The sequence below is a fragment of the Thamnophis elegans genome, chromosome 2 (genome assembly GCF_009769535.1).
Source record: "Thamnophis elegans isolate rThaEle1 chromosome 2, rThaEle1.pri, whole genome shotgun sequence".
Taxonomy (NCBI): Eukaryota; Metazoa; Chordata; class Lepidosauria; order Squamata; family Colubridae; genus Thamnophis; species Thamnophis elegans.
Window position 1 is genome coordinate 64,848,712 of NC_045542.1, and position 27,585 is coordinate 64,876,296.

Sequence of the window (27,585 nt, forward strand, 5' to 3'; positions counted from 1 at the left end):
TTCATAAGTCAAAAGAATAATAAATCAAGGCCTGATTTTACAACCCTTTTGTGGTGGTTATTAACCAAATATAGGTCAATGCATTCCTATGTGTGTGGTTTTTTTTTTGGGGGGGGGGGGGGCTGAAAAGGCCAGTTTCCAGTAAAAAAGTTTTAAATTTTGTCATGTGGCGGTGCTTTGCTACAACCAGCCATAAAGGCGAGCAGACTGCCAAGCGTTCAAAGTGTAACTGCAGGGGAGTGTTTCCATCAGAACTCTCATAAGTATAGGTAGTCCTCAACTTACAACAGTTCACTTAGTGACCGTTTGAAGTTACATCACTGAAAAAAGTGAGTTATGCCCATTTTTCACACTTACGACTATTGCAGCATCCCCATGGTGATGTGACTTACATTTGGATGCTTGACAACTGATTCACGTTGAGGATAGTTTGCCATGTTCCAAGATCATGTGATCACCTTTTGTGACCTTCTGACAAGCAAAGTCAACGGGGAAACCAAGTTCACTTAACAACTGTAGTGAATAACTTAACAACTGTGGCAAGAAAAGTCATAAAATGGGGCAACATTCACTTAAAAAATTTCTCACTTACCAACATAAATGTTGGGCTCAATTGTGGTAGTAAGTTGAGGACTACCTGTACCTTTTGGAGGGGTCCATCATAAGTTGAAAACAGTCATTAAGCAACCGGTTGTTAAGTGAGGATTCAAACATTTCAAAAAAAACCCTAGATTTTATGATTGCCCAATTTTACAAATAAAATGCCATTTCCTTTGGTGTATCTTTGTCAATTTGTGTTCCTGATGACATGAGCTTTGTCCCAGTATATGCTGAGTACATGTTACAGATATATAGGGAGACAGGGTGAAAAGAGGATGAGGTTAGAGTTTACAATAGAAATTATTCTTTGTGATTGCAGGTTTCAGTGGTACTTACTGTGAGATAAATATCAACGAGTGTGAAAGCAATCCCTGTGTCAATGGGGGTGTCTGCAAGGATATGGTCAATGGATTCAGTTGCACCTGCCCCTCAGGTAAGTAGAGAAGTTTGCCAATCAGGAGCCTTACCTCAATTTCTCAACTGGGAAAGAAATGAAAGTGGATTGTTTTTTTCTGCATAACATTACAGATTCTGTATCTAGAAACCATTTTTTTCCTCCCACTTGGCTTCTTCTTACTTGACACCACATGTATGTGCTTTGAGTGTATTTGAAGTTTGCCAAGCCCTGACGTTTCGAAGATTGAGAAACTGCAATCCCTTTTTGTAAGAAGCTTAGTTTTTCTCCTTGTAATATTTTGAGAATGCCTGTTCCTTGAGTCAACTTAACAGTATGCGCTGCTTTGTTTTTAGACTTGTGCTGCAATTTCTCTTGAATCCGTACTGCCCCCTGTGACATTTCTTGCCTACTGCCTCATTGTTTAGACTGCCTAGGTATCCAGTGCTAAGCGAAACAGCCTATCTGAAGATTTTTGGTCAGTGTCTGGGCTACCACTGTAATTTTTTGGCAGTATCATTATCTTCTTCCCCAGGACTTGCCCAGCCTTTCTGCTGTGTAACCCGGTGGAGGTACTATGCCCCATTTAGTTGTTTTTAGGGTAGATTGGCAGACAGGCCTCTAGCATGCTCTGTGGGAGCTTGGACAATGGCATCTTTGTTTCCCTAGCCTGTCGCTCAGGCCCCTGAACCCAATTTACATGTGGGGTAGACACTGCAAAGCCCCCTGTGGAGAGAAGGGAGAGAGACATTAAGAGCTCTTGTTATAGGCCTCTGGTGGTAAGGCTGAGTTGTGTGACTAAGCTGTATTTTACAGTGCCAAACCTTTTCTATTATTGCCTGTCTTTTTTTGGGGGGGGGGGGGTTGTTGTTGTTGTTCAAATTGTCAGCTTATACTGGGTTGATCTAGTTTCAGCCATTTGGAAACTCTCTTAGAATTGGCATACTGATCCTGAACCATGCTTGTAATGCTATTTATTTCTCCTAATGCCAATGGGCTGCTTATATAGGATTTTCCTTACAGAAAAAGGTAGCTGAAAAAAAGTATCAGAAGTAGCCATTCAGGTAGTACTTCCATTCTTCCCAAGGTCATATTGAATTTAAGCCCAGAAGTATTGCACATATGCATGGTGTTGCAATGCTTTATGAAGTAAATGTTGTTATCTGTGACAATTTAGGAAATTTGCATGGAGACAACAAATAATATTAACTGATGGGGAACATTAGTTCATTGAATATGAGGTCTTTCACACTGAAGCCTATTAAATCCAGTCCTTTATTATATTTCTAAATTTCCTGGCTCCCAAAACTCTATAGATGGTTTACAATAATAAGATTAAAACCAAAATCAAAAGTCAATAGCATAAGGAACAAAATCAAACTCTCTCATCTTTGCACTCAACAAACTTGTAAAATATGATACAGATATATAAAATTTCTATCAGCGTGAATAGCAAACAGGAAGCACTATTTTTGTGAGTTATCGTTGGGATGTACTATCTGATGAAGTAGGACCTATGGTTTAATTACCTTTTCATTGATTTTTCTGATTCGCTTGACATATTTTCCTTCCACATTCAGGCTTCTCGGGTTCTATGTGCCAAATAGACATTGATGAGTGCGCCAGCACACCATGCCAGAATGGTGCCAAGTGCGTGGATAGGCCCAATGCTTATGAATGCCGTTGTACAGAAGGTGATTGCTTACTACAGAAGTTGATGAGATTTCATAATAAATGCAAGGGTTTATGGGATACTAACACAGGGAGAAATAAATGCTGCCATGCTGTTTTCTATATATTGTATGTATGATATGAGTTCTTTTCCTTATAATATATCTCTTCATCTAAAAGGGTTTTTTTGTAAAAGAAGAATTTGAAGTAATAGTCACTAACACTTGATTCAGGGACAGTTTATTTCTATCTTTGGTATTAGTTCTTGAATCAGTGGAAAAAGAATGATAAAATGTTTTTTCAAACTAAAAGTGTACATAGTATTTTTTTCCAGGGATATAGTAGTGTTTCCCTATAATGGCAGATGGCATCTAATTCCTCCTACTTAACTGTTGTAATTGGGGACAGACTTTTATTACGCTTTGCTGTGATTGGAATTGGCCATCTTTTGTTCAGTGTCTAAATTTCAGTTTACACATACCTTAGTTCCACTAAGATAACTGGAAGATGAGACATTGGTCTCTTTTTGATCAATAGCTTGGTTTGACTTTTCACTTCCTAAAATTAAAGTTAGGAGAACTTCCCCAGGAACTGAAGAAGCTTCTTGGATGAGAAGCAAAACATTTTCAAAGAAAAACCAGAAAGTCCAGTTGTCTCTTGAAAAAGGGAAAAAAGGCATCTTCGGGACAACCATGATCAGTATGGCTTTAGAATCACCATAGACATCCCCCAGGAAGTTACTGTAATCCCTATAATGCTGTCTTCTGTTTTTCTTATAGGTTTTGAAGGGGTTTTGTGTGAAAAAAACATAGATGACTGTTCCCCAGATCCTTGCCACCATGGCACTTGTGTAGATGGCATTGCCAGCTTCACCTGTATGTGTGTGGCTGGTTACACTGGGTATCGCTGTGAGAACCAGATCAATGAGTGCCACAGTAATCCCTGTCAGCACGGAGGCAAATGTCTTGACCTAGTAAATCAGTACCTCTGCCACTGTCAGCCAGGGACCTCAGGTAGGAACATTTTTCTTACTCTACAAAAACTGTTCTCTCTTCCTTGCTTGGGTTCAATCCCTCTCTTAAAGGACAGAACTCTTGAGCAGTTGCTTTACCATCTGTATCACTTGCAGGCAGCACCCTTAAATGATGTTTCAAGAACCTTGCTAACAGGTCCTAGCGTACCTTATCATATACACATGTCATTTAGTCAACACAAAACACAAATCCAGCTATCATGGAGCCTGGTGAAGGGAGGGGAGGACTACTGCTTTTCTGAGACCCATAATATGTCCTTTCCTTTAAGGTGCTAACTGTGAGATAAACTTTGATGACTGTGCCAGCAATCCTTGTGACTATGGGAACTGTCGTGATGGCATCAATCGCTATGATTGCATCTGCAAACCTGGCTTCACAGGTGATGGCTGGGTGATGGGTTATGCTTGGCTGGTGGGCTGGGGCAAGAAAGGAAAGGAGGCATTCATTATAAAATCAGTAAAATTGGATTATAGCACAGATAATTCTGCTTATAGATTAGAAATTGGCTTTGCAGCTAGAAATTGGGGGGGTTCAGAATGGCTGTAGGAGAGAAATGCACAAACTGTGGATCCAGGATGTTATGTAGTTACAGTTGCCTCTATGATAATTTAGCCTTTCTAAAAATGGTTGCTGGACTGTAACAAATTGAAAAAGGATTAAATAAAGAGCACAAATTTGTAACAAATTGAAAAAGGATTAAATAAAGAGCACAAATTTCTTAATTTAAAAGTATTCAAAATCAAATTATTGCTTGCGATGTACCCACTTGTTTTGGAATATATATATAACCTCACCCCTGATATGCCATTTATAGGTCTAGTGCACTTGTGCCCCAAATAAATGTAGCTTTCTATGGGTTTGATTTTAATTTGTACAGGAGGCAAAGTCGGACTGACCTACTGTTCCTCAAAGCTATAAGCTTGATCATCTCATTGCTGAGCAGTCTTTTTCCCCCCCATTTCAGGTCCTCTGTGTAACATAGAGATTAATGAATGTGCATCCAACCCCTGCAAGAATGGAGGTACCTGTGTGGATGGTGAAGATGGGTTCTCTTGCCTTTGTCCTGAGGGTTTCCATGATCCACATTGCTATTCAGAAGTGGATGAGTGCAGCAGCAGCCCCTGCGTGCATGGCACATGCCATGATGACATCAATGGGTGAGAGATTTCACTAGGCCCAAGTCCAGATGATGGTTGCCTTTGTGGAAAACTGCTGGTCGGTCAGGAGTGGGCAGGGTTTATTCCTGTGAGAGATTTGTGACTGAGAAGAAGCAGTGCATTAAATCTGCATCTATAAGCCATTTGAGTGGCCTTGATGAACTGTTTTGGAAGATGTGAGGAATCTTGACTTGGTGATTTTATTTTGTTTAGGTACCAGTGTAAATGTGAGCCAGGCTGGACTGGAACCAATTGTGACGTGAACCATAATGAGTGTGAATCCAATCCGTGTCAGCATTATGGCACCTGCACAGATTATGTCAATGGCTATCGTTGTAAATGCAAAGAAGGCTTCCAGGGTATGCTTCCTTGCTCTGCTTACCTTGCTGCGCTTACCTTGCCCATGCTTTTCCCTAAATAATTCCACCAGGACACCAATTTCCCCTTTCTTTCAATTCTGCATGACAGAGTTGGATGAGGGACCTGGTTTCTTCTCAAGTTTTAGTTTATAGGATTAATAAGATTATCATTTTCTCTTCAGGGACTTACTGCCAGATTAATATAAACGACTGTGCTTCTAGCCCCTGCCTCAACCAGGGCACCTGTATTGATGGCATTGCCAGTTACACTTGTCTGTGTGACTTGCCCTACACTGGTGAGTGGAGAGTTCTTTGCAATAGAGTTGGTTGGTGGATTGGATGCTTCTTTGGGGGTTAACATAATTCTTGCTCCAGCCTGTCCTCTGGAAATTGCTTATATCAATATTGCAAATGCACAAAAAATAATTGATACTGAGTACTAGATTGGAAGCTGGAAAGATCATGGCCCATATTCACAATCTGTACTTTTTCTTTCCATGATACAATCATAATAGCTCTGGTATTAATTGTGTAAAAATCTCAGCTGTATACATAATCCATGTTGTTCTTGAAGTCCAAGTTGAAATAGATATGTGTCAAAACAAAGTCTAAAAGATATAAATGTATATGTGTACATACAAAACAGGGCAAGAAGAAAGAGGCTGGTAATCTTGCCTTTGGTTTCTTGACTTCCTTGTTTAAGTATTGATGTCAGATAATACTATAAGAACATCTGGAGGGGAGGAAGTTGAGTGAATTCTCACAACGGGTAAGGTCGTCAGCATTGCCCAGTATGTGTCTATGGCAGTTCTGCAATTCTATTTTGGGTTTCACTTTAAATTGAAGCAGTATCCATTGTTTATGGAGAGAAACCACTATTTTGAAAGCAGCAGTATATTATGGCTTGGATACTGGACATATATCAAGATATGCTTTCCCATAGAAAGAGATTCGTTCTTTTCAACAAATAGTAAATAAACCTTTAATTATTTATGTTTTATATATGAAACAAAATTCCCACTCATGGCACTTTGTGGCTAAACATCTGTTCATGGAATTTCCTTTGTGTTCACTTGGGAGTCTTATATTTGCAACTCCAGATATTCTCATGTTGGGCCAGTGGAATACCTACATACTCTTTGACAGGCTTCTCATTTCCCCCCCTTCCCCAGGACGGAACTGTGAGAATGTCTTGGCTCCTTGCTACCCTAACCCATGTGAGAACAATGGTGTTTGTGACCATACACCTGATTATGAAGGATTTACTTGCAGTTGTGCACCAGGCTGGCAAGGTATTATGACTATGTGTCCTTTTCCTCCCATCGCTTTCAGAGTATTGTATTTTGAATAGCTTTGAATGGAAACAAGATAAAGAAAGTGGCAAACACTTTAAAACAACTGTATACGTTTTGTTGTCTTCCCATAGGGCAGCAATGCCACATTGACATTAATGAATGTGACCAGAACCCATGTCGAAACAGGGGAACTTGCACCAACACCCTTGGCAGCTATAGATGCACCTGCCGCCCTGGCTACACCGGCATCAATTGTGAGATGGATATTGATGATTGCACACCTAGTAAGTTTATGGAATTCATGGAAAAACAAGAAAGAATCTGATTGGAACTAAAGAGTTTGGTCTCCTGCTAGATTGTTTTTTTGAGACAGGATGTATGGCATTATTTCTGACCTAAGATTCCTGCCTTCTTGTTGTCTTGTCAAACTACAGTCTCAAGGCCTTTGTTCAACTGTTTTCTTAAAACTGATTCTGACTTATCCTGACACATGAAACCAGACTTGGAACGCCTTCATTCATTTCCAGTGAGATTTAGACATATTTAAATGCTTTGGCAATGATCTGAAGTCTGAAGTCCAGAGGCAGTTATGATGATAGATCAGTGATGGTGAACTTTTGGCATCAGTATTATAATTTGCAATATGCCTAAATTCACTTTTCAGGCATGTCTTTCTTTTTCCCACACAAAGACCAAACAAAAAACAAAGAATTCTCTATCACAGCGCCCCCCCCCCCATGTATTCAAGTTATTTTTCCAAAGCACCTGAAGGCCAGACAAGGAATAATGGATGGAAACTGATCAAGGAGAGGTTCAACCTGGAAATAAGGAGAAATTTTCTGACAGTGAGAACAATCAACCAATGAAACAGAAGTTGCCTTCGGAAATTGTGAGAGCTTTATCACTGGAAGCTTTCAAGAAGAGACTGGACTGCCACCTGTCAGAAATGGTGTAGGGTCTCCTGCTTGGGTGGGGGGTTGGACTACAAGGTCCCTTCCAACTCTGTTAATCTGTTAATCTAGATCAGTGGTGATCAATCAGTGGTCCATGGACCACTGGTGATCCATGAAAATTTTTTGGTGGTCTGCAGAAAAATTATTTGCATTTTTATATTGCACTAAATACTACCGTTTTTTTCAGAGTATAGGATGCACCAAGATTTTGAAGAGGTAAATTTTTTAAAAAAAGGTTTTGCGCTCTGCAGACCCCCCCAAACCCTCTGTATGCCTCATTTTTTTGTGAAAAACGGGGCGTGCAGAGAGTTTGAGAGGCCTGCAAAGTGCTCTTGGGGGCTGCCCCCCCTCAAAATGAGCCAGTCTGTTTTTTACGAAAAACAGGGCATACGTAGGCTTTGGGACGCTTGTAGAATGCTGTAGTCTAGAGGGAAAAATGGCAAATTTTTCGCTTGTTTTTGCCCTCCCCAGCACCCAGGAGCACTTTGCAGGCCTCCCAAAGCCTCTGCACATCCATTTTTGTGAAGGGGGCAGGGTTTTGGGAGGCCAAAAATGCTTTATGCAGTGTATAAGATGCATCCAGATTTTCTCCCTCTTTTTTCGGGGAAAAAGGTGCATCTTATACTCTAAAAAATACGGTATTTTATCTTTCTTTAAAAATCCTATTAGAGGTCCGCAGGATTTAAAATTATAAATTTAGTGGTCCCTGAGGTCCGAAATATTGGTGAACTCTGATCTAGATTACTTTCAACAGCAACAATCAATGATAGTGCTGAGGTTACGCTTGAAGCAGATGCCTTGACTTCAGCTCTCGCTCCATTGCTCCCACTCATAAAGGTCACCTTATGCCATACCCCAAGGTGTACAAGTCTTAGGGAACAACATAATTGACTTGCAGCCCTCCCCCAAATTTGCCATGCACTACTTACGTTCAGATGGTGTTCTCTTTCTGTTTGAGAGGCTCCTGCAACTCTCACAAGGTTGTTCCAGGTTGCACAAGGCCTTCAGTCTTGAAACAACTTTGGAAAAATGTTCTTCCAGGACCCAGCACAAGAGCCCACCCATTCTTGCATAGCCTCCAAATATCACCTGAAAGCTTCCTCTGTTTCTCACATGATTTTCTGAGGGTCCAAAAAGCACAGTCCTCTCGCCCAGCTTCCAGAGGGGACACAAGAGCACAACCAATTCTCTTAGTGTCCAGAAGTCATGAGAATAGGGCATGTTTTTAAGAATAGTTGTTTGGTGTTGGGGAATACTGGCGTGACACCCAAAACATCATGGCATGCCTCCATGCCGTAAGTTCACCACCACTATGCTAAATGCATGAGAATATGCAAAATACAGAATTTAGTCATTTGTCTGAAGACTTCCTGGTAAAAGAAAAGAATGCTTATGCTTATTAAAAACATTTTGAATGTTCTCCCTGCCAATAGATCCTTGCCTGAATGGTGGCGGCTGTCAGGATGGCATCAGTTCCTTCACATGCACTTGCCTGCCAGGTTTCACAGGACCACGCTGTGCAACTGAAACTAATGAGTGCCTGAGCAACCCCTGCCGCAATGGGGCCACCTGTACAGACTATGTCAACAGCTACACTTGTACTTGTTCCCCAGGCTGGGCTGGCTTACACTGTGAGCACAATGTGCAGGAGTGCACTGACAGGTGAGATTGTTAGGATTATTGTTCTAAGGGTTCAGCATCTCATGTCTTGCTCACAATCTCAGTGGTGGTGAATGCAGGTTGCTGAACAGTTCAGCGTGCAGTGTGGCTCCTAGATTCTCTTCATAGCGCTAAAGCTAAACAGTACAGTAGTGAAAGTTATTCTGGAGATTTGCATCACGTACCAAGTTACATGCCCGCTTTTCTTTCTGTGAAACATCATGCTTCATTCAGTTGAAGGGGTTTATGAAGCCTCTGCTATCATGTTTCTCAATCCATGGACGAATATATAGTGCAAAGGGTAGAAAATGATCTTTTTCAGTAGTTTTCAAATGGAGAAGTAGATCATTTTATATACATGGTCCTCTTGAATTCTGAATTCTGTAACTCGGTTCCTTTGAATTATCTGCTCCTAGACCATATAGTCCAATTGGAGAAAGCATTGGATGTAGGAAGATTTCCTATAATGTTCCATGAGCCACGGTGGCGCAGTGGTTAGAATGCAGTACTGCAGGCTACTGCCGGCAACTGCTATTAGGCCATTCGAATCTCACCAGGTTCAAGGTTGACTCTGCCTTCCATCCTTCCGAAGTCGGTAAAATAAGGATCCAAATTGTTGGGGGCAATATGCTGACTCTTAGAGAGGGATGTAAAGGACTGTAAAGCAGTATACAAGTCTGAGTGCTATTGTTATTGCCTGTCGTAGGTAAACTGAATCCTAAATATTGAGCAAGGGGAAAGATTAATTACTGGGCCTGTCTGGAGAACAGAATGGCTTTTCTTATTGTTTCATTTTTCAGATAAGAGTAGAAATCATTCTTTTAGATATTTATTTGACAAAATATTTAGCCTAGGAGAAGTTACATCTCTCTTGAGGAAACTCAGGCTAGAAAGTCTCACTGGTCTCTCTGTCATTTTGTATTTCTCTGTTTATCCTCTGGCAGCTCTTGCTTCAATGGTGGAACATGCTTGGATGGAGTAAATTCATACACATGCCACTGTCGTGCTGGCTTCACAGGCACCCATTGCCAGCATGAGATTGATGAGTGCCAATCACAGCCCTGCCTCAATGGTGGGGTGTGCCATGATGGTGTGCAGTCCTATCGTTGCACCTGTCCTCAGGGCTACACAGGTCCTCAGTGCCAGGTAATTTGAGATGAAAACAAGTTACATCTTTAGAGTTTATCTAAAGTAAGCAAGTTGTCTACCAGAAAATCTGAGACTAAAGGATATTTACCATAGTAGCTCAATACAAAGGGAAGATGAGTGTTTGATGTTGGTAAGACCACAATATTTTGTCACATATTCTTGCATTGTTTTGCCCTTCCAGAACCTTCTGGATTTGTGTAGCCGCTCCCCCTGTCAAAATGGTGGGCACTGCATACAGTCAGGTGCTACTTTATCCTGTGATTGCCCTGGAGGCTGGACTGGCCGTTACTGTGACATCCCAAATGTTTCTTGTGAAGTGGTAGCGAGGAATCGAGGTAAGGGTCTTTCTGCTCCAGTTCATTTCCAAGTTGTCTGTTCCTCTTCAACCCTGCTACTTGTGCTCATAGTGAAAATGTCTCAGCCACCAACTCAAATGTGGGTTGTTAATTATCCAGGCTTCTGAACATCATCATCTTGTACTCACTGTTCAAATATTTCAGAGCTACTGGGACAAAGTCTTTAAATCCACTGAGCCACCAATTAATCTTCCAACTGCAGTTCCTCGGAGTGTCCATAAAATATTTCACTTCCATGAAATTTTATTTTCTATGTTCTCCCAACCATAGTGCAAATATTGCTAATGTTATTTGACCCAATAAAAAATCCAGCATTAGCAGATGTTTCAATGTTTAGTCAGAGAGTATGTTTATTATGTTTATTTCAAAATGGGATATCGCTAAACAACACTGAATGTCTTGGTAATCAATGAACTGTACAATAGAGATTACAGTTTGTTTGGCCCTCTAGTTCACAGTGTTTCAAATTACGTTCCATGGAATCCTGGGGTCACTTGAGAATTTGAGGGTTCTGTGAAGGATTTAGGGGAAGATGTTTACTCAAACACAGGCAATTTTCTATCACTAAAGTGTTGTATCATGGCCAAGGGTTTCAAGAATGTTTCTAAATCATTTTTTAATTTCTAAATCATTGTGTAACCTGAAAACAATTGAAAGCCCTTGCTCTGGCTATATCAAGTATATTATATAATCTTTCACTTTTTAAATCTGCCACACTTATTTTATTTATTTTATAAACATATTCAATTTCCCCCAAATGATGCCAATGAGAACAGTAAATGTAGCCTTTAAAGAGAAATTGGAATCAAATTTCAGAAATTCTGGAAAAGTGTGTTTTTCCTCAAGAAATTTGAACTTAGAAGGAATTCCAGCTATTTTCAAAGGCTCAGAGCATAAATAATTTTAATTATGTATAGTTGTTTCATTTTTCTTCACTTTCTTTGTTCTCGCTCATTCTGTTTAGTTCTTTTAGGAAGTGGTACAGAGGATAGGTTGAGAGCACACAGTGAGTAATTCTCTTTTTCTCGGCATAGGTGTGACCAAGGAACAAGTGTGCCATTATGGAGGCCGTTGTGTGGATGCTGGCAATACACACTACTGTATTTGCAAGAAGAGCTACACTGGCAGCTACTGTGAGAGTGAGGTCAATCACTGCCAGCACAGCTTATGTCGGAATGGGGGTACCTGCCGCAGTTTTGTGGGAGGTTATGTCTGTGAGGTGAGGAAGGCCTAGCCAGCCAGATCAGGCAGACAACCTAGCTTATGTTCTAGGGAAAGTGCTGCTCCATAAAGAAAGGGTTGAAGGCCCTAACATTGCAAGAGGATTTTGTGAAGATTGGGAGCCAAGGAACTGGCACAAACCTTATTTTTCCAATCAATGTAAAATAAGATAAAAAAAACAACTATCTCCCAATGGTCTGTGTTGCCCCTGTGTTGAGTACATTACTTCATAAAATACTGCAGTTGTTTTCTGTTGTTGCTGTTTCAACACACAGTGTAACATTTATGCATATTTGATATTCCTCATCAGCACTGAATAACTCCCTTTTTACAACCCTGTAATCCCTTAATTCAGGGTATGTGAACAGTAAAATACTTTACATTGTTTCTTGGATTTTTGTTGTAACCATGGGCTAGATCAAACTGGTACCTTCAGTGATCTTTCAGATTTCACTAAGCAAGTAGAAACTGTATACAACTAATTTTGCAAAATAGAAACAAATGCAATTGTTACCCTGGTTGGATAGGGAAGGCTTATAATTTAAGAAAATCTGGAAAGTTAAAAGTTTTCCATCTATACTTAACTATTCAGTACTTGGATGACAGTTTCTACCAGTCTTCGAAGTGGGGCGTGGGAGGAATCACAACTGGGTATTAACACAGCCCTTTTGCTACCATTCTACACCCACTTTGTCTTTGTCATCTTTTCTTAAATCATTGCATCTCTATAACTGTCTGGTTTGGTGCTGCAACCCAACAAGACAGACACATATTTCAGAGGATAATCAGAACTGCACAAAAAACAATTACTGCTAGCCTGCCTTCCATTGAGGACCTGTACACTGCATGAGTCAAGAGGGCCATGAAAATATTTACAGACCCCTCACATTTTCCCCCCAAATGCTATTACTCTGCTAAACAAATAATTCCCTCACCAATGTCAAACTATTCACTAAGGCTGCATTACTATTACTATTAGTCTTCTCATCGTTCCTATCACCAAACTATTATCTGTATGATGAGCATATATTGAAACCGTTTAAAAAATTCTAAGTCTTATTCAGTATTCTTGATTTAATGAAGAATGGAGAAGAGGTACTTTGAAAGTATGTTTTTAATAATACTTTGTCTTATTATCTTTACCTTTTTTCTCTCATTTTAGTGTCCTCTAGGCTTTGAGGGGAAAAACTGTGAATTTGATATTGATGAATGTCAGTCACATCCATGCCAGAATGGTGGAACTTGCATTGACCTTACAGGCCGCTACATTTGTTCCTGCCCACCAGGGACACTAGGTAAGCAGGTGACTTTTTGAGGGGAGTGGGATAAAGGCTCTTTTTGTTGCTTGTAACATTGTTAATATTTTTAGGTTGAAAGCATAAGACACAGAGGGACATATATTAGATTTAACCAAGGCAGCTCTGACTTTCATTTACTTATGTGAAGAGGAGACCTGGATTTTTTTTCTTAAATCACTTAATAGAGAATATGAGCTCATTTGAAAGAACTGGACTTTTTCCAACTGTGAATAGTTGATGACTTTCCTGAATATAGACTCTCATTAGCCTCTAGCCATCATGGCTGACCATCAGAGATTATTGTAATTCTTTTCTATTTGGAAAATAGTTGATTTCCTACCCAGTGTTTCTATTCAGGTAATAAGAAAGAGAAACACTGCATTACAATAACAATTGTTACAGCTTTTGTTGTTAATGGCTTTTGTTATATTAGTAGTATTGATGGGAGCCGGAACTGAATACACTTTGAATAGACCAGATGGTGTTTTCTCACCTTCAGAATTTTTTTTTCTTATGACAGGCAGTTCAAGAGGTGGGGAAATGTTTGGGGTACATAGTATTAGAATGTTTGGTATGATTGTTTGTTATTTATCTCTTTAGGTGTCTTGTGTGAAATAAATGAGGATGACTGTGCCACGAATCCTATTAGCCGCGTCCCCAAATGCCTGAACAATGGAACATGTGTGGACAGAGTGGGTGGCTACCGATGCAGCTGCCCACCAGGCTTTACAGGCGAGCGTTGTGAGGGAGATATAAATGAATGTCAGTCCAATCCCTGCCATCCACGCAACACCCTGGACTGCATTCAAGAAGCCCGTGACTACCAGTGCATTTGCAAGCCAGGCTACACCGGTGAGTAAGGGTGCCAATAAAGTGAATGTGATGGATTCAATGGGCAAGGAATAATGTGTGAAGCTGGGCTGTAGTGGAGAGCAGAAAAGACAGGCTAAAATGAATGTCAGCAGGAAAAAGCATTAAAATTGTATGAAATTTTTTATGAGTTGCCCTTGGAAAGCCACTATTTGATGACTTGGGCTTCAAAAAACCACAAAATGAGCATTCAGGCATTCTGGCAAAGGTGTCACAAGAAAATATTTTGTTTCTCTGAGTAATTGATCATCTATTTTAGCAAAGTAGCAGATGAATAAATATGTGTATATTTTACCTAAATTTCTCTGGATTCTCATGAATCATGAATTATGTATCTTTTCATGTCTTTATGTACACTGAGGGCATATGCATCAAAGACAAATTTCTTGTGTGTCCAATAACACTTGGCCAATAAACAATTCTGTTCTATTCTAGTCTATTGCACTTCTATTCATGTTTTTCATGATAATCTTATGGAACAATGCTTTTAAATAATCACATATTTATTCTGCTGGAACCCCCCAAGTACGGTTGATTTGTTTTTCTATTTGGTCTATCTCAAGTATATTTCTTTTGCATTTTTCAAATTGAAAGCTTTGCATTCTATGATCTGTGGGGCATTTCCAGGTTAACTTTAACTTATACGATTAATATATAGTCACTTGTGTATTCTATTTCAGCTTGCTTTCCATTTGCTTGAGTTTTGAGTTTGATTTGTATTCTGTAACTCACATTAAATGAGTCTAAGGTCACATATGTATAGCTGTATTTTGCTGCCATTACATTTTCATGATAGGGAATCCAAATTATATCTGATAAGATGGTGATCACAGAGAGACAACCTCCGGGAATTGAACTATAATTCCTAGAATTGGTTAGGTTTCTTAGAAATTTTGGGAGCTGTGGTTCAACAACAACACACATATACACAGAGGGAGGGAGGGAAGGAGGGAGAGTTTGATGATCAATAAGAGAAAAGTAGCTGTGCCTGACTGGTTGAATACTTTTATAATTTATCCCTAATTGGGAAAAAATATACTCAGTTGCTAGTTAAATGTTGATAGAGCTCAGTAGGCATTTATGTGAATCAGGTACAGAAGCTGGTACTAAAATATGTGTCACATTTAATAGGGTGATGTGTTCTGAAAAGTTTGCAGTATCATTGGCAGAATAACATTTTTTTCTCCCTTTTAGGCCGCCACTGCAAAAACATTGTGAATGCATGTGAATCTCAGCCTTGCCAGAACGGTGGGCAATGTAAACTGGCAGTAAACTTGCCTCTCGGATATACCTGCCAGTGCCCTCGGGTGAGTACTTAGAGCAAGGCTATATGTTCGACACCAAAGTACATTCCCTGAGTATAAATATTATAAGGAATTAAGCAGAGCAAGGAAGAGTGAAATAGGGAGGAACGTAAGGGGGATACACTGAAGCTGTGCTACGAGTGAAGAAGCTGACATTTAATGATGGTCAGAATGCTATTCCTGTTTGGGGAGTATTAGAAAACAAGCGATTCCAGATCTGGCTATAGTTTCTACAAGAGAAATATGTAGTATTATAGGTATATGAATATGATTCTTAAACTTTGAGTGGGAAAGGTTTTTCTTACCAGAGTGACAGTTGCAAGAAGGGACACACTCTACCAGAGATACTTTATTGATGGGTATTTTGTTTGTCTGACTTTCTTTACGATCTCTTCTTCTTATGGTTCTTTTTCAGAGCTACTTGGGCACCAATTGTGAGCGCAGTGTGTTCTCTTGCCGAGAATTCTTCTGTTTCAATGGTGGCAACTGCCGGCCTTCACCTCTAGGTGCCCACTGTTACTGCCTTCCTGGATGGATTGGACCTGATTGTCGCATCCGTGCCAATAGCAGTTGTGTCAATCAACCTTGCCACAATGGGGGTGTCTGCCATGAGATTGCCACTCCCCCCTATTTTCAGTGCCTTTGTCCTGGTGACTACACAGGTGTTCGCTGTCAAACTGCACGCACTGCACGGCCATCTCTGCACCCTGAGCTCCATTGTCCATTGGAAGAGTGTGCTGCAAAGGCAGCGGACTCCTATTGTGACAAGATGTGCAATAGCCCAGCTTGTCGCTGGGATGGAGGTGACTGTTCTCTTTTGGTGGATAATCCTTGGAAGCAGTGTGAGAGCCCTCAGTGCTGGCAGTTCTTCAACAATAGTCAGTGTGATGAACTCTGCAATACCGTTGAGTGTCTTTATGACAACTTTGACTGCAAGAATCGCGAGCGCACCTGCAAGTGAGTTCTGCCTATGTCTTTGAAGGAGAGCCTGTAGGTCATATTTCCCTAGTGCTTGTTAGAACTAAGAGTATGCATTCTTCTGCTAGATTAACTGAATGACACAGTGAGATTTTGTTCCGAACATGTATTTTCCTCCCTCCTCGTTCTAGATATCTTTCTTTTGGGGGAGGGTGAGCTGTCTCAATATATGTAATCCTGATGACTCAGTTGGTTGATTTGTGGTGCATATGGAAAGGTATTCCCTGCAACTCCTTCATGGTTCTTTGTCAACGAAGGATACATTTTGTGTTACGATAGGATTTGTTTTACATTTCCATCTCCTTTCTCTTTTACAGCCCTATTTATGAGAAATACTGCTCAGATCACTTTGCTGATGGGAATTGTGACCAAGGGTGTAATAATGAAGAGTGCGGCTGGGATGGGCTGGATTGTGCACGGGAAGTGCCTGAGCACTTGGCAGATGGGGTTCTAATCATCACCGTGCTGTTGCATCCTGATGAACTGCTCCGCACCAGCACCATCTTCCTGCAGAAGCTGAGTGCCATTTTAAGGACCTCCCTGAGATTCCGTCTAGATGAGAATGGCGACTACATGATCAAACCTTATTATGGAACTGGGCGACGACTACGCAGGGAACTGGGCCAAGAAATAATTGGGTGAGTTTTATGCAGTAAAAAAAGAAGAGTTTTGAGAGTAAGATAAGTAAGCTCATTTTATTATGAACTGCAGGTCCCCTAAGCTTATCAGCTGCCTTGGTCAAGTTCAAAATTACCACAGTGCTGAAAAAATAACTTATCACAGTGTTTCTCAGTCATGTGATTGCCATTATAGTTAGTCAATATGCCTTGTCCTATGCCTGACTTGTTATCCCTACCACCTTGCAGAGGGGAGAGATTGGAGAGGAAGGGATTACAAGAGAACAAGTAAGCATATGAGGAATACACATCAAAAAGAGTGTAGTTGGGGCTGGGAGCGTGCATGCTAAGCCTGCTGCCCAGTGTATTTCCTATGGTGTGCCTGCTTGCTCTCTTGTAATCCCTTCCTCTCTAATTTATTCCCTCTAGGATGAGGGGAAGAAAAAAAAAAGAGTCAGACAGAGGGGAGAGTGCTGTTAAAAATGTTATCTTTCCCGCCAGAGCAGAGAGAGTGAAGAGGAAAGGATCACATTATAATAAGCAGGCACATAATAATGAATACACTGGGTTCTTTGTGTAGTGGGCTGTTAACTGAGGCACTCCTTTCAGTGTGTATTTCCCCTACTTGCTCTCCTATAATTGCTGCTTTTCCAGTGAACCTAAATACAGGTTTTAATTCCCTCCTTGCTAATTATCCTAGCTCTGGGATAATTCCAAAGGGTAGGGAAGCAGGGAAAAGGAAAGCACAGTTGTGGTCACATGGTTTCCCACTTAGTACTGCTTTGCTCCATGACAGAGCAATCGGTCCCCTATAAAATCTGCTGCTTAATAACGGTGCTTTGTTTTTAAAACTACATTAAAACTTCTGGCTTCTTGGAGAGTGCCAGATTCCCATTTGTGGTTGCTAAATGAGTGCTACCTGTCTACTATAATCCCTATTTGTTAGGAGGCTCTAGACAGGACTGTCCTTGAAGATCACTTGGAAGCTATAACTGGTCCAGAATATGGTCACAGAAAAGCAATGACAAGTATAGTTCAGGTTGCCCCTGCAACATCTCTGCTCTTCATATTACCCCAGTTACTCCTGGCTTGTAGACTGCATTTCGAAATGCTGGGTTTCATCTATAAAGCCTTACATGCCTTGGGGCCCACTTATCTCTTGGGCCACTTTTATCCAGTTGTCCCTGCCTGTCCTATAAAATCTGACAGTTAATAACTCTGCTTCATTTTTAAAAAAAGAACGACATTAAACAAGCTTCTTAAGAGAGTGATAGATCCCCAGAAGCCAGTTCATGATAATTAAACAGTAGCATAAAGAGATGAACAAATGAGATAAATCGGTGGTCACACAATGGTACAGCATGCCTTTTATAAAACTTAAAATATATTTGGGTTTTTAAAAGGATTAATATAACTTAGAAGCAAGTTCATCCATAATTCACATTGGGGAATGACTGCATGAAAACCAAATGTGTCCGGTCAGGCCTATTCCGTGGACTTAAGGCTGAACAGAGAGTAAAACAAAATGCAAAGGAGGTAACTGGACTTTTGTCTTTCCCTGGAATTCTCCAGGATGCTAAAGGAGACCCTGATAACCCTTGCCGCTTTCTCTAGGTCTGAGGTCACCCTTGAGATTGACAACCGTCTTTGCTACCAAGCTTCAAACAAATGCTTCCCTGATGCAGAAAGTGCTGCTGATTACCTCGCTGCCCTGTCGGCGGTGGAGCGTCTAGAGTTTCCATATCCACTGAAAGCTGTGAAAGGTTAGGTTGTTTTTTTTTCTTTTCTTTTCAACAAGGGGCAAGGAAAAGGCACTTCAGGAAAGCAACATCGCTTGGTTGTTCTCTTTGCAGCCAGATCTGTAACACAGATCTTGTCAGGCCTGTAGTTATGTTCCTTTTAGGATCTTTGGCCTGCCACACTTTCTATTATTTCACTATGCTGTTTCATTAGTGTAGTAATTGGGAGGGAGGAATAGAAAGGAGTAGAATTGTGGAATGTGTTGTTGTCATTCCTTTCTGAAAGCCAAGGTCATCTTTTGTCTCCGCACCTCTGCACCTGACCGGAACCAGCTGGGTGGAGATGCCAGCCTGGCCGAAGAAGATTGGACCATGTGATGGATCTATGGGTGTGGGGATAAGATCATGAACTTTCAACTGGGTGGAATCCCAGGAAGTTTTCAGAATTGGGATTTCCAAAGATGTGCCAACATGTCTGTCTTATTAAATTGGAACTTTAAGGATAGCTCTGCCTTGGACTCTGATTTAATTCGGCATGATATTTGGAACGCTGACATTATACCAAATCTCTTTTTAAAATAAATCACCAGCACCCCAGAAAGGGGCTGGTGAGCGTAAAATATCAGTGAACAATTCAGAGAAAAGAAGCTAATGATGAATTGCTTCTCTGAAGTTCTTCCAAAGTGCAAAAGGATTTGCGTGGGAGGAATTTTTCATCTTTATAGCATCTGGGAAGATGCACACACAGCTGGAGGGGGATGGCTGGAGGGGGCTCCCGGACCAACTTCTTCAGCCAAATGTGAGTCAATCTCCCCCCCCCCCTTTCACTAGTGAAAGCTGCAATTGACTGGAGTGGAGATAATTACTCCTTCCAAACAGCGATAAATGAAATGACCCATTACCCTGCAACTGAGTTGAAGACAGATTCCCTATCAAAATGGGAAGTTCAACCCAGCCAGCAAGAAGGGATTTAGCCAGCATCTTTCACTTGCCAGCCACCAGAAATTGGGCTGCAGCTTGTGAATGAAGCACCACCAAATTGGGCTTTCTTCTCAGAGTATGGATGGAAAAGATGCCAGTGGGCACCTACTTGGCCATCAGCATGGGAAGCTCCTCCAAGCCAGCAGAGGGCCCCTTGGCATACACCCCCCCCCCCGGCCAGCCATTGTTGGTTGAACTGCAACCTCTGAATCCGGAACCCCCGGGGATGGGTCTTAACCCCAGGTCATGGATGGAAGAGATGCCAGTGGGCACCTGCCCTCCCGCAGCAGATGGCACCATGGCAGACAACTGGGCAGTGGCCAACCGAGGGATTGACCTCCCCACTGGTTCCAGTCTCCCCTGCAATGCCCCAACAGGTTCTACCCCACCTTCCTACAGAGAAGAGTTCTCGTCAATGGAAGAAGGGATGAATGAGGGGAAGGCTGCAAGATGGATGGCGGGACAATATGCACCTGCAATGCCCCAACAGGTTCTTACCCCACCTTCCTACAGAGAAGAGTTCTCAACAGTGGAAGAAGAGATGAATGAGGGGATTACTGCAGGATGGGTAGCAGAACAATGTGATGAGGCGGTTCCTAAGGTTAGAGATGCAACTAGGTTCCATCCCTCAGGGAAGCCAATAAAATGCCAGCGTTGCTGTCAATTTGGCCACAGAGCGTCAGAGTGCTGGCACAAACATGTGCACCAACCGCCAGAGCGGTAAAGAGAAGGCCCCAGAAGCTACCACAGAAAAGTCATCTGGGCCAACAGCCTCCGGAAGAGGATCCCCAACCTAAGGTGACAAAGAGTCCTACCAAGGGGGAGGCCTTGGAGGAGGGGAATGCCGAAGACAACCCAATGATTAGTGCACCCATCCACCCCTTTACAATAAAATGCAACCTCCAAGTGCCAGAAACTGGAGTGGAAGGGGAAGTTGGGGCAATTGTGGACACAGCTGCACCCAATGCTTAATTAGCATGCCGATTGTGGAGCAACTAGGTATACGTACAAGACCCCTAAACCATCCCATTCGGTTCAAGCAAGTGGATGGAACACTGATTGGAGGGGCCCCAGCCACTAAAATTACCGAGTTGGTAACTGCCACTATGAATTCCTCAGATTCATTGTAGCTCCAAGAATGCAGGAACCAATTATATTGGACAAATGGGTGCCTACAATAAAGTGGGAGGACGGCGTTAGAAAATTATCGGCTTTGGGCCACTACCACCGGTGGAGCCAAAAGGCCACGCAGGAACGATGGGACCCAACAGCTCAGACTGTCCAGAACCTGTGGCACCTGCAGCAGACACCAAGGGGGATTCCAGGGATCCAACAAGTACCAAAAGACTACTGGGACTTAGCGGGGGTATTCAGTGAGGAAGATTGCAACTATATTTCCCTCCCCACCGGCCCACAGATTGTGCAATAGACTTCAAACTGGGGGCTAACTTACCGAAGCTGAAAATGTACTCCATGACCCCCAAAGAGATGGTTGAATTGAGGAATTACATAGACATCAATTTGAAACGGGGGCTTATCGAACCAGTGAAGTCGAAAGTAGCAGCCCCAGTGCTTCAGAGAAAAGAAAGATGGTGGGGTTCGTCTCTGTGTTGATCTGTGAGCCTTGAATGCGGTATGCGAAAAGAACACTTATCCTCTTCCCCTCATGAAAGATATGGTAAACCACTTGGCAAAAGGCAAGATCTTTTCCAAGCTGGACTTGAGAGAGGTGTATTACCACCTACGGATCAGAGAAGGAGATGAATGGAAGACCGCTTTTAACACTCCCCTTGGCAGTTTTCAGTACAAAGTCATGCCATTTGGGCTACAAGGAGCACCTGCAGTCTTCATGCAGTACATAAATGAGGTGCTACATAACCATCTGTACTGTGGAGTGCTTGTTTATCTAGATGACATCTTGATCTTCTCTGAAACCCTAGAAGAACATGTGAAGTTGGTACGGCAAGTCCTGAAAAAACTTTTGGCCGCCAAGCTATACACAAAGTTGTCAAAGTGTGAGTTTCACAAGACCTCACTAGATTACTTGGGTTATCACATTTCCAATGAGGAGATAGAAATGGATCCAGGAAAAGTGAAAGCTGTATTAGACTGGAAACCTCAAAGTACTCGCAGACAACTACAAAGCTTCCTTGGATTTGCAAATTTCTACAGGCAGTTCATTCCAACTTTTGCCGAAATTGCCCTTCCATGGATTGAGTTATTAAAAACGGGGCCTTCCCCCCACGAAACCAAAAGCAAACCAACCCCTGAAATGGACAATGGACTGTCAAAAAGCCTTTGAGAAATTAAAACTGGTCTCTTGGCCCAAGAGCCCATACTGCAACACCCCAACCCCAAGCGACCATTCATCATCCAGATGGATGCCAGTGATGTAGCAATAGCTGCTACTACAAAAGAATAGAGAGGGCCACCTCTTGCCATGTGCTTACATCTCTAAGAAACTCACCACTACTGAAAGGAGGTGGACCATTTGGGAGAAAGGCATTTGCAATCAGGTGGAGCCTGCTCACGTGGAGACATCTCTTGGAGGGGGGATATGCTGTTCGAGGTCTGGACTGATCATAAAAACCTCAAAGCTATCCACGCCCATCGAAGATTATCTCCCAAACAAGTTCACTGGGCACAATACTTCCAAAGGTTCAAATTCAACATTAAACACATCCTTGCAGGGAAGAACTTGTTGGCAGATGCTTTGTCGAGAAAACCACAGTACAACAGTAAGAAGGAAGAAGTTGTTCAATCCATCATTTCTTCCTCCCAACAACAGGTGGCTCAGGTCACCACCCGTTGCTAAGATAAGCTGATGACAGAGTTCAAAGCAGCACTCCCAGCAGACCCATGGTTCAACAATAACAAGGACATTCTAACAATGAGCAGAGGTTTAGCCTGGAAGGGATCCAAACTGTACGTCCCTGCGGGGTTGAGGCTGGAAGTCCTACAGAGAAGCCATGATGCAAAATTAGGTGGCTATTTTGGATTCCTAAAAACGCTCCACCTTGCCAGGCGTCAATTTTGGTGGCCAAGGATGAAATCAGAGGTGGAAGATTGTGTAAAAAGCTGTACTACTTGCGCAACAATGAAAACACGACCGGGGAAAACCCCTGGACTACTACAATGAGTGGCCAGCCCTAGCCGATCATGGGAAGAGATCGCAATGGACTTCATTGTCGAACTTCCAGACAGCAGTGGAAATAGAGTAATTTGGACAGTTATTGATTTGTTTTTCAAGCAGGCACATCTCACTGCTTGCTGAGGGCTGCTGTCCGCAAAGAAATTAGCGAAAATGTTTGTGAAACACATTTATCGTCTGCACAGGGTGCCCAAGAGGATCATTTCAGACCGTGGAGTTCAGTTCATTGCCAAATTCTGGAGAGAATTCCTGAGATCCATTGGGTCCACACAAGGACTCAGCTCAGCTTTTCATCCCAGCACGAACAGCGCAGCAGAGAGGGTCAATGCAATGGTGGAACAATACATCCAGTGTTATGTGGGCTATCAGCAAGACAACTGGTCAGACTTGCTACCTTTTGCCGAAGTGGTGTACAACAATGCGGTCCACAGGAGCACTGGATTAACTCCTTTCCAGATTACCAGTGGCATGGAATTTGTTCCCATGCCTGTGCTTCCTAGAGAACCTTCCTCTTCCATGTCTCTGAATGAATGGATGGACACACTAAAGAAAGGACGGGAAAATATGAAGAAGGGTCTAGCAGATGCGGCAGAAGCCTACAAGAAGCAAGCTGATAAACACTGCTCGCTCCAACCCCCCTTTCGTGTGGGGGACAAAGTTTTGTATCTATCAAATACACAAGATTAAGAATGCCTTGTAAGAAATTGGGCCCAAAATTTCTAGGTCCATTTCCAATAGAAAAGATAATAAACCCAGTTACAGTTCGACTCAGTCTACCCAGAATTCTAGGGAAAATTTACCCAGTATTTCATTGTAGCTTGTTGAAACCAGTAATTGAGTCCAGCATAAGACCCTTTATCCGAAGCCACTTGGGTGAAAAGTTGGGAACTAAAGGCTGATAGGTTAATAAAACAATTCCATCAGAAGTTTCCCGATAAGAAAAAGGGTCCCCCTGAAGGGGGGGGAAACGAGGTGGTTAATTTTCTTTTATTGCTAACTTTGATGTTGTTCTCTTTTCAGGAATCATTTTTCTTCTGAGGAGAGGCCGCCTGTCAGGCCTATAGTTATGTTCCTTTTAGGATCTTTGGCCTGCCACACTTTCTATTATTTCACTATGCTGTTTCATTAGTGTAGTAATTGGGAGGGGGGAATAGAAAGGAATAGAATTGTGGAATGTGTTGTTGTCATTCCTTTCTGGAAGCCAAGGTCATCTTTTGTCTCCACACCTCTGCACCTGACCGGAACCAGTTGGGTAGAGATGCCAGCATGGCCGAAGAAGATTGGACCATGTGATGGATTTATGGGTGTGGGGATAAGATCATGAACTTTCAACTGGGTGAAATCTCAGGAAGTTTTCAGAATTGGGATTTCCAAAGATGTACCAACATGTCTGTCTTATTAAATTGGAACTTTAAGGATATCTCTGCCTTGGACTCTCATTTAATTCTGCATGATATTTGGAACGCTGACAGATCTATTGCTTCTTCAGGTGCAAAAGATACAATCGGCCCAGTCGACCCCTTCAAGTTATTGCCCTTGGTGGTTGTAGCAGCCCTCATTCTCCTCGTGATCTTGGTACTAGGCGTGCTGGTGGCCCGGCGTAAGAGAGAACACAGCACTCTCTGGTTTCCTGAAGGTTTCAGTCTGAAGAAAGAGAGTAGCAACAAGAACCGGCGTGAGCCTGTGGGTCAGGATGCCCTGGGCATGAAGTAAGAGGCCCTTATTCATTCAAGAGCTATGGAGGAACAATCTCACATCTTTGTTTCAGAGGCTTGTTAAAGAATAGAGAGAGAAAAGGCTCAGGGGCATTCACTGTCAAATCATGTTAATGTCTTGCTATGTGACAGATTTAATGTGGCAAAACCTGATGTCTTCTTCCTGCTATGTAAACTATTAAGGAAGATATTTTTATTTTCCTACAATAAGCCTAGAAGCCCAGTGGGCTAATGGAGAAGGATTCCATCCCTCTTCTACCAGATTACGTGCCTGCATGGAATATTCTTACCACTTGTGGCCTTTGTATGAATTGTTTGTAGCCGTAGCTATAGTATGTTGCCTCTGCTGTAAAGGATAGTCAGCTTTCTTCTGTTTTACTTCAATGCTAGCCGTTTCTCATTAATTAATTAATTAAATATTGGCTGCCATTTCTCATATCCAATGACTCTGGGCGGCTTACAACATTGAAAAACATTAAAATCATCCATCATAAAAAAAATAACAGCGGATGAAAAACTTTTAATGGATAAAAACATGGATACAAGATGGCAAAAAAGTGAACCGGGCACACGTACAGTGGGGCAAAAAAGTATTTAGTCAGCCACCAATTGTGCAAGTTCTCCCACTTAAAAAGATGAGAGAGGCCTGTAATTGACATCATAGGTAGACCTCAACTATGAGAGACAAAATGAGAAAACAAATCCAGACAATCACATTGTCTGATTTGGAAAGAATTTTTTTGGAAATTATGGTGGAAAATAAGTATTTGGTCAATATCAAAAGTTCATCTCAATACTTTGTTATATATCCTTTGTTAGCAATGACAGAGGTCAAACGTTTTCTGTAAGTCTTCACAAGGTTGGCATACATTGTTGCTGGTATGTTGGCCCATTCCTCCATGCAGATCTCCTCTAGAGCAGAGATGTTTTGTGGCTGTCGCTGGGCAACACGAACTTTCAACTCCCTCCAAAGGTATTCTATGGGGTTGAGATCTGGAGACTGACTAGGCCACTCCAGGACCTTGAAATGCTTCTTACGAAGCCACTCCTTCGTTGCCTGGGTGGTGTGTTTGGGATCATTGTCATGCTGAAAGACCCAGCCATGTTTCATCTTCAATGCCCTTGCTGATGGAAGGAGGTTTGCACTCAAAATCTCACGATACAAGGCCCCATTCATTCTTTCCTGTACACGGATCAGTCATCCTGGTCCCTTTGCAGAGAAACAGCTCCAAAGCATGATGTTGCCACCCCCGTGCTTCACAGTAGGTATGGTATTCTTTGGATGCAACTCAGCATTCTCTCTCCTCCAAACATGACGAATTGTGTTTCTACCAAACAGTTCTACTTTGGTTTCATCTGACCATATGACATTCTCCCAATCCTCTTCTGGATCATCCAAATGCTCTCTAGCAAACTTCAGACGGGCCCGGACATGTACTGGCTTAAGCAGGGGGACATGTCTGGCACTGCAGGATCTGAGTTCCTGGCGGCGTAGTGTGTTACTGATGGTAGCCTTTGTTACGTTGGTCCCAGCTCTCTGCAGGTCATTCACTAGGTCCCCCTGTGTGGTTCTGGGATTTTTGCTCACCGTTCTTGTGATCATTTTGACCCCACGGGGTGAGATCTTGCGTGGAGCCACAGATCGAGGGAGATTATCAGTGGTCTTGTATGTCTTCCATTTTCTAATTATTGCTCCCACAGTTGCTTTCTCCACACCAAGCTGCTTGCCTATTGCAGATTCAGTCTTCCCAGCCTGGTGCAGATCTACAATTTTGTTTCTGGTGTCCTTCGATAGCTCTTTGGTCTTCACCATGGTGGAGTTTGGAGTGTGACTGTTTGAGGTTGTGGACAGGTGTCTTTTATACTGCTAACAAGTTCAAACAGGTGCCATTAATACAGGTAATGAGTGGAGGACAGAGGAGCCTCTTAAGAAGTTACAGGTCTGTGAGAGCCAGAAATCTTGCTTGCTTGTAGGTGACCAAATACTATTTTCCACCATAATTTGCCAAAAAATTCTTTCCAAATCAGACAATGTGATTGTCTGGAGTTGTTTTCTCATTTTGTCTCTCATAGTTGAGGTCTATGATGTCAATTACAGGCCTCTCTCATCTTTTTAAGTGGAGAACTTGTACAATTGGTGGCTGGCTAAATAATTTTTTGCCCTTCTGTATGTGCCTGCAGGTGGATGCTTGGGATATAGCCAGAGGTACAATTCCATTGCCTTTTATGCTTGAGCCTCTCATCTCACTGCATACGTTTTCCTCTTTCAGGAATATTGGCAAAGGGGAGAGCCTGATACCAGACAGCTCGGAAGACTGGCTGGAAGCCGAATGCCCAGAGGCCAAGCGTCTTAAGGTATTGCCTGCTCATTGTGAGACTTTGGCTGACTTGAGAACCGGAGCTGCAAAGGTATTCCAGCTCATATTCCGAACTATTCCATTGCCTCTTCTCCTTTTCTTCCCCTTTCTGGTTTTCAAGTCTGGGCAATGTTATACGCGCGGTTCTCTGTCAAGCTCCTGGTGGCCTAACTGGTTTGGTGTTTCCCAAAAAGGACATTGTAGTCAGTACATGCTACATGCTATATAATGCAGACTCTGTAGAGGAAATACGACTCTGTGTGATAAATGTTGGGCTTTGTGTTCTTCATCGCCAGGTGGAAGAGCCAGCCCTAGATTGCGAAGACCCAGTGGATTGCCGGCAATGGACACAGCATCACTTGGTGGCAGCAGATATTCGTATGCCTCCATCTATGGCCCTGACACCACCCCAGGGTGAATTTGACACTGACTGCATGGATGTCAATGTCCGTGGGCCAGGTAACACAAAACAGCTTGTTAGATGGACACTGTACACATGCCCTCTGGTCACTGGTGGGATTCAAATAGTTTAACAACCGGTTCTTTGCCCTAATGACCAGCTGTGTAGGCGTGGCTCGGTGGTCATGTGGGTGTGGCCAACCCAACATCCCTCACATCAATGGGTGCTTTGCCTTTGCTGTTACTATGTAATAAGGGTTAACCGGAGAGGCAGTTTCTGTAAGCAGGGCAATAAAGTTTAGGCTAGAAACAACACCAGAAGGTTTCC

The 27,585-nt window shown here is 42.3% G+C and overlaps 1 protein-coding gene across 2 annotated transcripts in view; it reads left to right on the top strand.

Annotated features, from left to right (window-relative positions):
• Nucleotides 1-27,585, top strand: part of NOTCH3 (notch receptor 3) — a 77,945-nt gene that overhangs the window by 44,843 nt on the left and 5,517 nt on the right. Inside the window, exons 9-30 of one of the 2 annotated variants that reach the window (XM_032238984.1) lie at nucleotides 920-1,033; nucleotides 2,575-2,688; nucleotides 3,445-3,678; nucleotides 3,968-4,078; nucleotides 4,664-4,856; nucleotides 5,070-5,215; nucleotides 5,398-5,511; nucleotides 6,388-6,507; nucleotides 6,642-6,794; nucleotides 8,897-9,125; nucleotides 10,067-10,268; nucleotides 10,453-10,606; nucleotides 11,662-11,846; nucleotides 13,011-13,143; nucleotides 13,747-13,998; nucleotides 15,211-15,323; nucleotides 15,736-16,277; nucleotides 16,616-16,936; nucleotides 18,530-18,678; nucleotides 24,276-24,495; nucleotides 26,772-26,910; nucleotides 27,155-27,317. In XM_032238984.1, the coding sequence (XP_032094875.1) occupies nucleotides 920-1,033; nucleotides 2,575-2,688; nucleotides 3,445-3,678; nucleotides 3,968-4,078; nucleotides 4,664-4,856; nucleotides 5,070-5,215; nucleotides 5,398-5,511; nucleotides 6,388-6,507; nucleotides 6,642-6,794; nucleotides 8,897-9,125; nucleotides 10,067-10,268; nucleotides 10,453-10,606; nucleotides 11,662-11,846; nucleotides 13,011-13,143; nucleotides 13,747-13,998; nucleotides 15,211-15,323; nucleotides 15,736-16,277; nucleotides 16,616-16,936; nucleotides 18,530-18,678; nucleotides 24,276-24,495; nucleotides 26,772-26,910; nucleotides 27,155-27,317 (4,101 nt within the window). The remainder of the gene's footprint in view (nucleotides 1-919; nucleotides 1,034-2,574; nucleotides 2,689-3,444; nucleotides 3,679-3,967; nucleotides 4,079-4,663; nucleotides 4,857-5,069; nucleotides 5,216-5,397; nucleotides 5,512-6,387; nucleotides 6,508-6,641; nucleotides 6,795-8,896; nucleotides 9,126-10,066; nucleotides 10,269-10,452; nucleotides 10,607-11,661; nucleotides 11,847-13,010; nucleotides 13,144-13,746; nucleotides 13,999-15,210; nucleotides 15,324-15,735; nucleotides 16,278-16,615; nucleotides 16,937-18,529; nucleotides 18,679-24,275; nucleotides 24,496-26,771; nucleotides 26,911-27,154; nucleotides 27,318-27,585) is intronic. The other variant, XM_032238985.1, reaches the window with a different exon arrangement.